At 41.6% G+C, this 15,051-nt stretch overlaps 1 protein-coding gene across 1 annotated transcript in view; it reads left to right on the top strand.

The window, feature by feature from the left end:
• The first annotated feature begins 10,186 nt into the window (after positions 1-10,186).
• The window catches only part of LOC121551542 (heparan sulfate glucosamine 3-O-sulfotransferase 4-like), a 77,668-nt gene continuing 72,803 nt past the window's right edge, over positions 10,187-15,051 (top strand). Inside the window, exon 1 of the mRNA XM_041864243.2 lies at positions 10,187-11,583. Within this exon, the coding sequence (XP_041720177.2) occupies positions 10,967-11,583 (617 nt within the window). The 5' untranslated portion in view covers positions 10,187-10,966. The remainder of the gene's footprint in view (positions 11,584-15,051) is intronic.

Raw genomic sequence — 15,051 nt, 5'->3', positions numbered from 1 at the left:
CAGTGCCAATATAAAGACTGCAGTAAGAGGAAGCAGTACATTGGTCTTTAACAAGTTCCATCCTGTCTCTGCCATAATTATGCTTTCTAAAAGTATGAATCTTTTCTCATCCTTGAAAGCCTTGTCCAGACATGAAATGCAATTTTTTATATATAGTGGATAAGCATCATGGAGGGGCTTTTCTGTCATTAGAGATGGCTGTTAATAAACTTTGTATAGAACAGCTTGGCAATAATTGTTCTATTAATGTTGTTGTGAACAAATATGTTTCCATGAATCAATCAGCTGCTCACATTGCCAAAACGCCCAACTAGCTCTCACGGTCTCAAGTCTGAATTAGATCTTTATCCATGTTTATCAAATGTCAAATTTCTAAGTTGTTGCAAACATAAAATGTTTAAGGTTAAGTTTAGGCATTAACTCCAAATGGTTAAGGTAAGGGTTAAGGTTTGGGATAGGCTTAAAACAAACATCTCAAAAACAACTTCCTGTCACTGGATTCAAACTTGCAACCTTTGGAATCAGAGGCAGATGCTTATACCCATCCACCATCCCAGTCCACAATACCGTTGCAAAACCGAAACCTACCTGAAGGTAAAAGCGCTCACTGTTGCCCCTCGTGCCAGTTTCCACATCATCGCCCAACGTCCTCAGACAATGAATGGACGTCGAATAGTGACTTGTATCACGGGTGAACCGGCTGAAAATGTCATGGTCCAGTATAGTATCACAGCCCCAACACAGTCTCCATTCTTCCATGCTATATTCATTGACCATCAGCAATAGGCAGTGATAGTGCTGTAACTCCTAAAGCAGAGCAATCAAAGTGAATCGACAGGCAGTGGAAGCATTATGCCACTTGTTATTGTGTTTCCTCTCAGTGAAGGGATTATGGCTGATGTTGTGGGCTGGAGGGAAGAGTGGGTGTTTACCTGAACTGATCAATACAAAACTCTAAAAATTGTTTATTTTTCAAAAGAGAGATTTAGCTTTTTGAGTACTCACAATACGATCACCAGCAACATTCTTTGAATAATCATAATTATAAAAGGGGTTGTTTTGATCCTGGATGCTGATTGGTTGATATGCAGGAGTTGTGGGATAACAATTCCCACAAAATACCATGACGTGTTAATCTCATAATTCCACATAATTCCCAGGCAGGAAATTAATCTCCCTTGGGAAAAAACATCTACACATAATTTTTCAATGCTACTATTTGGTTTGCAACAGTTGGGGGTTGTATAAATCTATCTGTCTGCCTCTACAACCTGTGCAACAATATATCATTTTACTAATGCGATCTCTCCCATACCAGCAAAGAAGAGGCAAGCACTGGCCGTCACCAACCAGCGCCAGGACCATGGACAGTTCTTCCACTCAACGGAAACGTCACTATTAACATCACCAACTAGCTTGGTTAGCTCGGACTCGCCAACCATAATAGTTGTTGCCTATGTAGCCCTATTGGATATTTATTAAATCATTATTTATTGAGGTTCTTGTCTCTAATCATCATTGAATATCTGCTAGCTAGCTACATGCCAATGATTTGTTTAGCATAGCAACGTCGAATGAATAGAATTATTAGAATGAACGACTAGGTCAAAACATGAGAAAATAACTAACGACCAGCCCGCTTGGGTAGCAACTTCAGAATGCAAAAACACATTTACTCATTAAAATAAAAATTTTTAATGAAATAATGTTATTTTTATTTTTAGAAATATGTTGGCAACCGTTTTATAAAAGCAATCATTATTGCATCTTTGTGTTTAGAATAACTGTCTGGTCTTGTGGTAAATTGGTTGCTAAAACAGTTTTTTCTTCATCACAAAATGTCACACTTCAATGATAAGAACTCAATATATCCTGGGTAGAAAAGGAAAAACTAAAGCTGAATCTTTATATATTTTCTCTCAACACAGTGGATAAACTCACCACCTCTGTCCATGTGTTATCCAACTCCTGTGGGCAGAATCATATTTCTTAGTTCGCTGTCTGAAAATGTGTATCTTCCCACTCGCCCGGTATACAAAGGCTCTATATGAAAAGGTACTGTATCTCTATACGCTTAGTGTTTGATGAATAGCACCTTGTACATCGCATGTCTTATCCATACTAAATACTTAAACAGGGAGCACAACGTTCTGTTTCCCTGGAAGTCAAAGGGAATTTTGCTAATGGAATTCTGTAGCATATGATACGTAATGCTGTAAATCTTCGCACGAACGCATCTCCTCTGCTGAAGAAATAAAGCGTTCTGTGTCTCGTCGTCATCAGGACCCTTCTGAGCCCTCTAAGGTCACAGAGATAATTTGCCTGTTAAAAATGGCTTAACACCGACTGCAAATTATCACTGCTAGAGAATGATAAAGCTGATGATCTCTGGTGTCGATTCTCTGGGTGGTTCAGGGTGCTAAATCTTCCTCACCAGGAAAACATTTTTCACCTTGTAGTTCTAACATAACATGAGAAATGATAAAAAGGCAAGGTGGAACTCACCATTTTATAGGACTCCTAGCCTGAGGTCCTGAAAGGGTCACAGATGCCCAATTAATCATACACCTCCATACATTGTGCAGCCCACTACTCCCCCTCTAAAAGAATGCTGTGGCCTACTGAGGCTGTGTAAATGATGTAGACTGGAGAACCACAGAGGACATGGCTCAGTGCTCACTATCTGGGGGGAAAAACGAGACTGGCATGGTGTTTCTGATAAATAAGACACGTTCAGAGAGGATGGGAGTTGTCAGAGGCCATGCTCTGGAAGTTCACAGTGAAGCGCTTCATGGAGTTCTGCAAAGGGTCTGTTGGGAATATCGCATGAAAAAAATATATATCTGAGTGCCCTTATACCATACATACTGTGACGCATAGATATAAAGCATAGCCTCCAGACACTGGCGAATATTTTGAACTTCACACACACATACAAACAGTACAAATTCTGTAACATATGTAAACATGATATTGTACACACAAGCTGCTCAGTTGCTATTATCTCTCCTGCTACAAAGAGTCTTTGTAATAACATCACATGCATGCGACGTCTACTACACGCATGTGATGGAAGATCATCTTTTTTGGTGTATAGCTAATTGTAACAGCCAATTATCCCATGTTTTCATTATACTGGCTTGTCAATTTGAGGGTCATATTCAGATTTTAATGCTGCGTATGGAGAAAGCGAACAAGCTGTGATTTTTTTAGTAGAGTAGCATGCCAAGTTTTTGATGCGCGTATTTGTTTATGTCTTGGAGAAATATTGTGAGTATGTATATTTTTAATTGGTAGTGGGGGTGGTGGCAGGCAGGCAGGCAGGCAGGCAGGCAGGGGAAGCTGGTTATATTCAGTTTTTCTGCTGCATGCTTGTTGTGCATGGCTGCTGCCTTTCACTCCAGCTTGCTGTATGTTCACCCTGATATGCACCCTCAGGCAGTATGGCTTTCATTATTTCTTTTGAAACTTTCATCTGAATTCTCAGAGGGATTAGCCCTCTTGATTCCTGACACAGTCAATGAAAAACAAGCCTCATACACTGGGAGGCTTACAGCCGGCAAAGCCATACTCAACCCTCCCGCCCTGTCTTCCCTGCACTGTGTATGTTGGAGCTGGGATGATTTACACAACAAGTGGATGCTCTTTTTCTCTGTTGTTGTGTTTCATGTCAAAGCTAGGGTCATCTTCATTTTTCACTTAAATTCATCAAAGCTTCAGAGCTAGAGGTTAATTCATCTGAAAATATTAGCCATTTTCCATTTCATATGAAATAAGAAGAATTTGAATAAGTCATGATTTGTTGCATGGCAGGTCCAACCCTCACCCTATGTTATTGGTATATTGGAGTCAACTATCAATATGAAAATAATGAGGTTGATTAAAAGGATGGAATTGATGATGTTGAAGAAATAGATTTGGTAGAACTCACTCCAAATGTGACTTTAAATTAATGTAAGCCGATTGAATTGATCTCTAGTGAGAATTGAATGCAAGCAATTATCTGGAGGATTTGAATGTGAGTTATCGGAATCGGCCCTTACTTATCCCTCGTCTTTAGTATTCAATTCACATGTAGCTCTGAGCAACACTGTGCAATTGGTATTTTGAGGACTGCCATGCCCCATTCTTCAATAATGAGTGGTGTGTACCCATACAGGCTGCAGAGCACCTTGGAGATCTGTATGTGAGATACACTGTTCACTTCATGTCTGCAAATAATAATTAGCCTATCTTACCTCCGGTGCTCCCAAACCAAGCATGTTCATTTAGAATGGACAGGGCACTATGATCACCTTCTGCACCTGCAAGAATAATGTTAGGCCTGTTTATGTGGTAGTCTGGGGGAAATGTTGCAGTCCAGATTCCTACTGCTTTACGGAGAGTCGTGGATTATTAAACAGTGTCTCTGAATCCTTTGGGGTTTTAAATGCTGTGGGTTGTTGACACCCTCCCTCCTCCCAGTTGTCCTTTGTAGCTTATCTTTGTCAGCAGTTTTATTACTTTGCAATGTGCTACCAAGCAGGTGGAGCTAATCTATCTCTTTTGCCCTTCAGTTATGGTTTATTGTCCGGGGGACTGGACACAAGTGTCTCCAATAATCCCTTAATTAGGCAATGATGGACTGTTAATTTAGTATGCAAAGCTGCAAATCTGCCTCTCCACTGAGCGGGGGAGTGCCTCTGCAGTGGTACGCCAGGCCAGCGCTAATGATCTCAGCAAGTGGCAGCAATCCATTGCAGCGCTGCAGCGAGGGCACATTAATCTTGCAGGTGATCTGGTTGATGAATGACCCCGGCCCAGAAGCCCTGGCAGATCCCGCCTTAATTATGCTGAGGGAGCCACACCTGGGAAGCAACGGGCCACACCGCACCGTGGGGACGTCTTGCAGATTCAGGGATGGCTGCCTGTCTGGGACTCAGAAGGAGTGGAGCCATCGCAGCAGCTTACAGGTTGTTCTCTTGTCACCATAGCCTACTGCTGGATGAGGAAGTAGAGGCTCCAAAGCACCCTGGGAGAGATGACAGTGTTTCCTGATGTCACCACTCCAGGGAGGAGATGATGTGTGGGACATGATCCCCAGGCGGTACTTAGTTTAAAGGGCAAATAGAAAGTCATCAATCCCAGACATATCACAATGATAGGTCATTAGTAGCCAAGTGATTTTGCAGGGTCTTCTCTCTGAATGTGAGACTCTTCGAAGGAGCTTTTTTTATTTATCTTGATATAGCTTCAAACGGTGCAGTGCATTTTCACTACTGCTCCAATGGCATTCCATTAATTCACAGTGCTCAGCAGGCCAAGTGTTGCATCAGCTACACACCCAATGACCCCAAGATAGCTCATTAGTACCACAATGTATAAATACAGCATGAGAGAAAGAGAAGGAAATTATTTCATCTGACCAATTCCTGATTAACCTTATTTCTCTGAAAATGACTATAACCATTCCAAAAATAGTCCATGCTAAGTGACTCATGAAGTGGATCAACAGACCAAATGAGTCTAAAGATCTCTGGCCCATTGTCTCTTTCAACATTCTTCTTGATCCTCTCTTGCTGTTTTACCAATGTGCAAGACCCTTAATACTGTAAAGGTCTGCTAGTGTTTAGGGACGGTATTATGCTTCTGTCTCTCAAAGACAGATTGACCATACAGAATGTATTGCAAATTACCATGAAGTCTGCCAGGCAGAAACAATATGATAACGTACAACCCATAGCATAGTCCTTAATGAAGCAAGAGCCGGGATAAAAGTTCTGCTCCCCAAGGACCTGCTGATGGTGGCCCTACAGTGATCCAGTGGGAGAGGCCTAATACAGGTAACTGCCAAAATAAAGGAAACACTTGAGTAAATTAGGAATTAAAAGTATATTGAAATCAGATGCTTCACACAGGTGTGGTTCCTGAGTTAATTAAGCAATTAAAATCCCATCATGCTTAGTTTGGCTACCATGGCTAGAAGAGATCTCAGTGACTTTGAAAGAGGGTTCTCAAAGGAGCATAGGGGGTTTTAAGTGTTTGTGGGTGGGTGGGTGTGTGTGTGTGCGCATTTGTGTGTACTTGTGTGTGTCTCAGACACCAGATCTCAACCCAATTGAACACTTATGGGAGCTTCTGGAGCGGTGCCGGAGACAGCGTTTTCCACCACCTTCAACAAAACTCAAAATTATGGAATTTCTCGTGGAAGAATGGTGTCGCATCCCTCCAATAGAGTTCCAGACACTTGTAGAAACTATACCAAGGCGCATTGAAGCTAGTTCTGTCCCTATTAAGACACTTTATGTTGGTGTTTCCTTTATTTTGGCAGTTACCTGTACATCTCAACTCTGGTGCTGCGTGAGTATCAGACCCCCTCTGTCCTCCCTCTAAGTATGGTCTCTTGGTCTTCACTGGTTGCTATATCGAACATACAGTATGACCCATTCTGAGGTTATTGGATTATTTCGCCCAACAAACCCCACTGTGGATAATTTGTCCCTTTTCTTGCAGTCCTAGACGGTGACTTTTTATCAGGGCAAATTTGTGAAACCTCATTATCTTGTGTGTTTGGAATGAGGATCAATAGGGATTTATCTTTTGTTTTATTTATTACAGTGGAATAGAGGAAAATACCCATTGTCCATTTTCCAACTGCTTTCTATGTAGGATGTTGCCTTAACGATTAGTTTCATTTGACTTCTCTTTCATTTATCATATTTACACCTTTAATTGTTCTGCCGGCTTCCGTGGGCTTTTGAAGCACAGAGAGGCCACTCTTATCCAGCCACAACCTTGGAGCCAACTGCTGCATTGCAAACATCCAACAAATTGATTTAATTGCATTCACATACAATAAAGTTGGGATCTAAAAGGTCATCAGGAAATGATCCAAAGCCCACAGGAGGTTGTTTTAAGGGGCCAGCTGAATTTAATTCACATCCATCACTTTTTATCATCTAATTAGTTCACAGAGTGGCAGGCTGGTCAACATTGGGGGAAAACAGCATTATCGATCACATAAAGGCCTGGTATCTATCACTTCACCTCTGCATTGACAGACTCCAGCCATTTCTAACCATGGGAGTCTATGTGGCTTCAGCAAAGTGTTCTGAGCATCTCACTGAAGTGATGCTTAGCCAGACATCATGTCTCTAAAGCCCGCTGCTGTCATCCTCTTGTGACAGTTTACAATAAATACTGTGTTTACTGACATTAGCTAATTATTGATATCATCGATTGATTTCAATCAATTTAAGGCACAGAATGACTTTGATCTTGGACATGGCTGCTATCATTGCATTGCTTTTGCATACTGTATCTGTGACTGTGTGACTATATAGTGCTCTTGTGGTGCACCACAGCAGCTCATTACGTCAGAGTAAGGCTAAACCACCTGTATCGTTGGGAAATGATATGAATTCCAGTAAACTCATAATGACTTCAACAATGATTTAACACATTGATGAGTTGAGGTTACGATCCTCTACAGCAAGTATTTTTCTCTAATGCATAGATATAATTTGGTATGACAGGCACTAAAAATGAACTGTTCATTTTGAAATATTGACTCCATTTCATGCCAATTTTGAAGAATGCAATCAAAGTTGATTTACTGCAATAATTCCTCCCTAATCTTAAAACACAGACATTCTGAGACATCCTCCAGAAAAAGAAAAAGCGCCCAGGAGACAATGAGTCCTGGATATAGCGTCACAGTGATCCCTTTAGGCCAGCTCCAACTACCTCCACATTCAACAACCCACACTGTGCCAAAGTACTGTATAACTTTTCATACACATCTCCTGTTGACACCAATTCATGCATTATGCAAAAGTGATTATCTCAAGTTAGGTGTTATCAACCAGTTGTTATTGTGAGGACAGACGCTGGGAGACAGGAAGCAAGTACAGGGAGTGAACATATAATGAAAAAAAACAGACAGGAACAAAACATGGACAGCGTCTGGACAGGGGAAATGAAACAACATCAATGCAGACACTGGGATCAAACAGAGGAACAGACAGATAAAGGGGAGGTAATTAACAAAGGGAAGGAGTCCAGGTGAGTCCAATGAGCGCTGATGTGCGTAACGATGGCGACAGGTGTGCGCAATGATGGGCAGCCTGGCACCCTCAAGTGCCAGGGAGGGGGAGCAGGAGCAGGCGTGACAGTTATATATAATTATAACTTACCAACCTTCAATTACCAATAAACGATTATTATATTAACAGTTATTATAACTTCTAACCAACCAAATGTCACGCATGTGTGGACTGCTGTGTGGACTGGAGGATCCCTGATACAGCCCTTGAATGGCAGTGGAGATACAGGTAACTGCCAAAATAAAGGAAACACCAACATAAAACGTCTTAATAGGGCGTTGGACCACCACAAGCCAGAGCAGTTTTAATGCACCTTGGCATAGATTTGACAAGTTTCTGTAACTTTATTGGAGGGATGCGACACCATTCTTCCACAAGAAATTCCATAATTTTGTGTTTTGTTGAAAGTGGTGGAAAACGCCGTCTTAGGTGCTGCTCCAGAATCTCCAATAAGTGTTCAATTGGGTTGAGATCTGGTGATTGAGACGACCATGGCATATGATTTACATCGTTTTCATGCTCATCAAACCATTCAGTGGCCACTTGTGCCCTGTGAATTGGGGCATTGTAATCCTATGGGTGCATAGCAATGGTACCCAAAATAATGGCCTGCCCAGCATTTTTATACATGACCCTAAGCATGATGGGATGTTAATTGCTTAATTAACTCAGGAACCACACCTGTGCGGAAGCACCTGCTTTCAATATACTTTGTATCCCTCATTTACTCAAGTGTTTCCATTATTTTGGCAGTTACCTGTACATAATGTTACTATAATAAAACATACTGTATGCTGAAGTGGCTGTACAGTATGTACCACAACTGCTAAGAAAAAAGTACAAGGAAGGGTGTAATTTATCTGCCTTTCTCCGTGTAAGAGATGTCCTATTGGATTGTACAGCATTTCCTGTCCTGTGGGAGGCCATGGGTCTAATGCAAAAGAGCTGCACTTTGATTTTTTGTTCACTACTCCAGCATTATTGCTTTTTGCAATGTGCACCGTTTTGTCAATAACATATCTTAAGTCTCACCTTTTTTCTTCTGTGCTCAGCCACTGTTTCATTTGCCAAACTACTGGTTACACGATCTTAGAGATGTGATGGGAAGAGAAATTTGGCCAAATAAGCATTCTCTCATACTTTCAGATGCTAAAACTTTAAGATGACCTCTGCCATTACGCTTTGAGAGCGGTGAGCCCTCCATTTATTGTTGTCCAGGCATTGCTGTGGTGCAGATATTTCTGGTGTGTTTGAGGAGTATGATGAATGAGAGTTTCTAATAAAAGGAGACATTTCTCAGTGGCTCACAATCTAGAATCTCTTACTTTACCTCCCAAAAGGGCATAAGTCAAATTTGTCAAAATTTTTTCAATTCAGGGAACAATACTGACTGTCACCTTGTGTAATACATGTGGTATAGATATGTTCTCCCTACATAAGCATCTTCAATGCAAAATACCTCAGTAAGGCTACACAGCCCAGTGTTGGTTCCAGCTCACTTGCAATGCACTCCCTAGCACTGTCATGTGGCCCTCCTTTGTATCAGACCAGCATGCATGAGAAGCAACAACCTCTTTGATATGAATTGGTGGAGTGAAACGACGATTTTCATCACACATAATTTCCATCTAAAAAAATATTGATCTGTTCTCCAACCATCCATCCTACCTTCTTGTGTAAAATCTCCCAAGATCACGGTTACTGAAATTCAACTATTGCACTGTTCCAGAGAACACCAGTAGGGAGCAGCCATAAGCTGTTTGTAGAATAATTATTTAGTAGTAGTAGTAGTCGTAAAATAATAATAATAATAATAATAATAATAATAATAATAATAACAATGACACATTTTATTCAGTAAATAATTTGAGGCAATTCAGATGTAGCCTACATTAGTTGAGCAAATTAACTTTAAGATGTCTTCTCTACTGGGTTAAGTGTATACAGGGCAATACACCGCTTTCTAGGTTTCCCTACTCACCCTTACATTCATCCAGCAATATCTTTGCTGACCATAAGGCATAGAAAAAGGAGAGGAGGAGGAATAGTCATCCCGCCTTCCCAATGCCATCTCAGTGCTATCTGGCTGTCGTATCTGACGTCTCATTGAGTTTCCTACACTCTGGCACGGATTGCGAAAAGTGGGTGTTCACTTACTGAGCTTGTGGTGCTCCTACTAATATAATAGTGCTTCGGTTCTGGTGAGCTCACACAGTTGATGTGCACATCGTATCTACCAACCACCAGACGGCATTAGGACAGCAAGCAACATTCCTGGCCACTGAGAGAGAGGAGTCAATGAATATTTATGCAAAGGTTGGTCACTTTCTACTGCACAAAGTTAGCAGTGAGAGGACCAATGTGTGGCAGTTTTTTCACCCTTGTTGGGAAGATCCTCAGGATTTGTAATTGGCCGTTTTGAATCTACTGTGGTGCTTGTCAGTGGATCGGGATGAAGACGTGCTTTGCACACTACTTCAAACACTTTGCCGTTCCCTGTTTTATTTTCCAGTAAAATGCCAAGACTTCGTCCATCACACTGCCCATTTCAAACCAGGCTGCTCATTTGGAAGGACGCCAGACCGCAGGCTTTCTAATCTGCAAATTCAGGCCAATAAATTGTGACATTGGCTGTCAGCGTTGGAATAAGAAATCGATAGGCTACTCAAAAAAGGGACGCGATATTCTTTCGGAATTTTAAAGATCTATTTCCTCTATCCTTATAACCATGCGAATTGGGGGTATGCTGGAGTGCTTCAGCTACTCTCATTTTCAAATGGAGCAGTGCTGATAGTGACAGATTATTGTTGTTGAGTGTCCATGCAAGACTTGGGGTGGAAACATGTCTGGCCACTTCTTTGAGAGGATCACTGCTATCAGAGATGGCATTTTGGTCCAGCACTTCGGTTTTTACCTCTAAAGTGCCCCGGAAAATGTTATTCATGTTCACCCTCTCCCTTTCTGTCACCTACTTGTTCTATAGCTTGATGAGCTGTTACAACTCGTTACAGTTCCCCTTGCAAGATAACTACGTGTACCAAGGGAGGCTGGTGACAGAGGAGACAACTTTCGTGACATTAAGGGAGAAACTTTATTCCACTTCACCCCAGGGCTATTTGGACGAGGAGCTGATAGAGGTGACTGCTGCCGCTGAGCAAACGGTTGCAATTTCCACTGTCAAAGATAATGTGGAGACCGAACAAAGAACATTGGATTGGGTTAGGAATCAGGCGGCTCCAACTAAAGCTGCCGCGGTGTATCAATCTCCCGCTCTGGAAAGGGAGCACCAGGAATTCAGCACCACGGACAACGAACTCAGGGTGAACTGCACCTCGGATTATGGGGTGAAAAAATTACCCCAAGCCATAATAATTGGTGTGAAAAAAGGAGGGACCAGGGCTCTGCTCGAAGCTTTGAGGGTCCATCCCGACATCAGAGCCGTTGGGAATGAGCCACATTTCTTCGACAGGAACTACGAGAAAGGGCTGGATTGGTACAGGTGCGCGCATCCACTCTCACTTCACTCTATCTGGTTCAGAGGTCTCACTACCCCACATAACATAAACCATGTGTTGGTAGTCTCTATTAGTTGATATATTAGATACATTTGATTATCTCTAATAATAATAATAAGTATGCCTATACCACTGTATCAATGCCATTATTCATGATAATCATAATAATCATAATCATAATAAAAATAACAACTCTGCTTAAAAATAGCCTAACTATTAGATGGGTATCTGCCAAGGTAATTCTGCTTAAAAATGTCTCTAGTCTAGGAAAATATCCCCCACTTGTTTTACATCCAACAATACAAAGCAGTTTATCAGATAGCCTAATCCTTCTATATATTCCACTGCATCAAAATGAGAGCTAGACTGATTTGGATGATAAGTTAAAATATTAACATCAATTAGAAACCACACCTAGGGAACAAAGTAGCCTTTATGCAGCATACCTTTATGTCTTGCTTCTGAAGAACAGTGAACCTAGTTTTACAATAATATACAGTGTTTTATCATAGTATGAATTTATATGAATATAGCATACAGCAATAGCCAAACTATTCAGTCAATCAGGTGTTCGTGGGAGTGCATTTATTGGAACAATGTATTCCATTAAGCTCTTGCTTATTCAGATCCCCCTACAGTTGTGGTATTACCTTTCTATGGTGTTTAGAACTGCCCCTGTGCAACAGGTCTGGTACCTTAGCAGTGTACTCTGGGTTTGGGATGTGATGTTGAGTTAGTATTCATACTGTACCCCATGTTCTAATGGTGTCCCAAATATAGACAATCTTGCCTCATTTCGACCAAATGTATTTCCTTGTGTATTTTCATCTGATACTAGCTAGTTCCCAACTATGGAATATTGAGTTTATTTAGCAAATGCTGTGTAATGTCCACCAGAGCTGAAACCAAATGCATGTAGCTAAAGGCCTATTAAAGTCCATCTATCTAAAAGCCATATTGCCAGCCTTTTGCTATATGATTGCATGGGGGTAGAGAGATCATCATTTTGATCTGCTAATCCAGATGTGTCTCTACTGATCCTGAGTGTTGTGCCATCCATGTCTTCTCACATGCAATACATTCAAGGTAAAGATTCCCCCAGTCAGGTTCATCACCCAGTCATGTTTTTTTAAAATGTGTTTTCCAACACTGCACATCTCACTTCCTCCTTTGTGATTTATTTCAGTTTTTTAAAAGAAAAACAATCATGGCATTGAACCACGGTCTGTTTGAGGGTTCTTCTGTCCCTCTGTTTGGCAGTGACACTCGCTCAATAAAGCGCCAGCATCTAGCATGATAATGGTCTGACCGACCAGGGGAATGCTGGTTTTCAAATGGACTGAGTGAGCAGAGAATGAAAATGAAGCCAGCCAGTAGTACACAGAGTCCCTGACTGTGCCTGTGCCCAGAGCGATGAGGTGCTGTGGCTGTGAACCCAGTCTAGTACAGTGGCTCTGGGCTTTGGGTATACAGAGGACCATCTGTCTCAACTCATTGCAGTGTGGATGGGAGCTATGCTCTCCTCTCCTCGGCTGTTGGCTGTTCATTTAGCCCGTGTTAATGTGAGACGTTTCATTACACTTACGGTGTCAGGCTCATTAGACGACAAGATGACAGGCTTACATAAATAACACCAAAGTGTGCTTGTGTGTTTTAGTGCCCCTGAGCCAACCAAATCCCTTAAGCGCTCTTAACATTTATTTCTGCATTTCGTCCTCTGAGTAATGTTAACCTCAGGATGACGTATGCAGAAATGTAAGTATCAGGTAGGGTTGTTTTTTACACCCATGGGGACGATATAGCAATGTGACTGTTCTGTCTGCCAAATGTGAACAGTGTTGTAGTGTGACAAGGAAAAAAAGGTTACACTCAGAGCTATGTGATCTGCCCACGTCCCGATGCTACAGACAATTCATGTCATTTTTGTGGATATTTGCTGTTTAAAAAAATATACTACATTACATCTGTATGCAGGCCTACTGTGTAGGCTGTGTGCCTAATCCTATGACTGAAATCATGATCACGACCATTTAACAGTGGCTTTGGAGGTTGAGTCCAATAATGTCATCAAAAGCACTGAATCAATTTGGTTGTGCAGTGGTGACCCATTTCATACTTTGTGGTGGTTTGGAGTGTTAGACACTGGCAGAGGATGAATGTGGTACCGTTGTAAAATATTTAAAAGAAGCCAGTATAAATGCACAGCCTGAAGAGGTGTGCACCGAGAGAGCTATTCTGTGCTTGCAGTTATACAGTGCTCCAGAATCCCGGTATGCATACAGAATTCATCTGGTAGAAATATCAAGTGAAAACGTATTTTTATACCCCATCCGCTGGGCATATATTTCACAAGGAGTAAGTTAATCTTCTTGTTCTTGAAATATGATGCAGCGTCTTGGTGTATTTTACCGGGTGACACAATGTTTAAAAGGCTTGTCGGGAAGGACCTCATGCCTTGTTAAACTCCTTACCGCTTTTGAAAAGAAGCTATTGTCTTTATCGAGTAGGTCATTCTTTCTGGGTGTAATAATAGCTATACCGTCATTAGAATCCCGCCGCTGCCTGGAAGCCTATCTTGTGTTTAAATAGGTGCTGCAAAACAACAGACGATTCATTGAGCTGGTATTTATGAACAACTCTATTGCTTGTAATACAATTGATTTTCCAGGAAGATTATTTGGGTTGTTCTACTGTGCTGCAGATCATATTGTGTGAGCTGTCAATGAAACGCAAGGCTCTGAAGCGGCTCTGAGGTCTCCGAGACCCTTATCATTGTGTTGGGAGAATGACACCTTGACCTTGTAAGAGATAAAAGCTGAGGCAATGTGACTGTAAATCTTTTGAGCTGTTTTGTACCTTTGCAAGGCTATGGCCCTGTGTTGCACAATGTGACAAACAATAATGTTAAATTACAGTGGTGCTTATAAAGTGCAGCACAGTGTTCTGAAAGTGCTTCCCTTCCCCAAGCTATTTCACCTGAGGTGGAGGCTTTTTTCCATCTTGGTTGCTGCCTGCTGGCTTTTATATGAGGTGGCCTTTAAAAAAGATGCCAAAGAATCAGCCTTGCCATCACCAAGGACTGTCTCTCTTTGTGTGAGTTGTAATGCATTCTGATCAATATGGACCTACACAGCTCTGAAGCCCACACAGTGCAGGCTCTACACTCCACCAAGGCCATGCAATAAAGTACTCTCATTCTTTTATCTACTTTGTTATCGAGGCTCTCTTGTTTCCCACTGAATGGTGGAAAAAGCTTAAGGAAAGAATTTCCACATTGCTGCTTCTTCTTTTTCTGTAAATATGAAATGCTGGTAGTGTAGAGACCATGTCAGAGCACCATGTCTTTTCACTGCTGCAGGCCCGTGGGGGACTCTGAGGAGAATAACATGAATTCCAGCCCCAGCTTTATCCGCACCCTTCAGTGTAGTAAGACAGGACCCTCTGACAGGAAG

Source organism: Coregonus clupeaformis, chromosome 35 (assembly GCF_020615455.1).
Source record: "Coregonus clupeaformis isolate EN_2021a chromosome 35, ASM2061545v1, whole genome shotgun sequence".
Lineage (NCBI taxonomy): Eukaryota > Metazoa > Chordata > Actinopteri > Salmoniformes > Salmonidae > Coregonus > Coregonus clupeaformis.
Note: the sequence above shows the minus strand (reverse complement) of the source record. Positions and strands in the feature narration are given on the sequence as shown.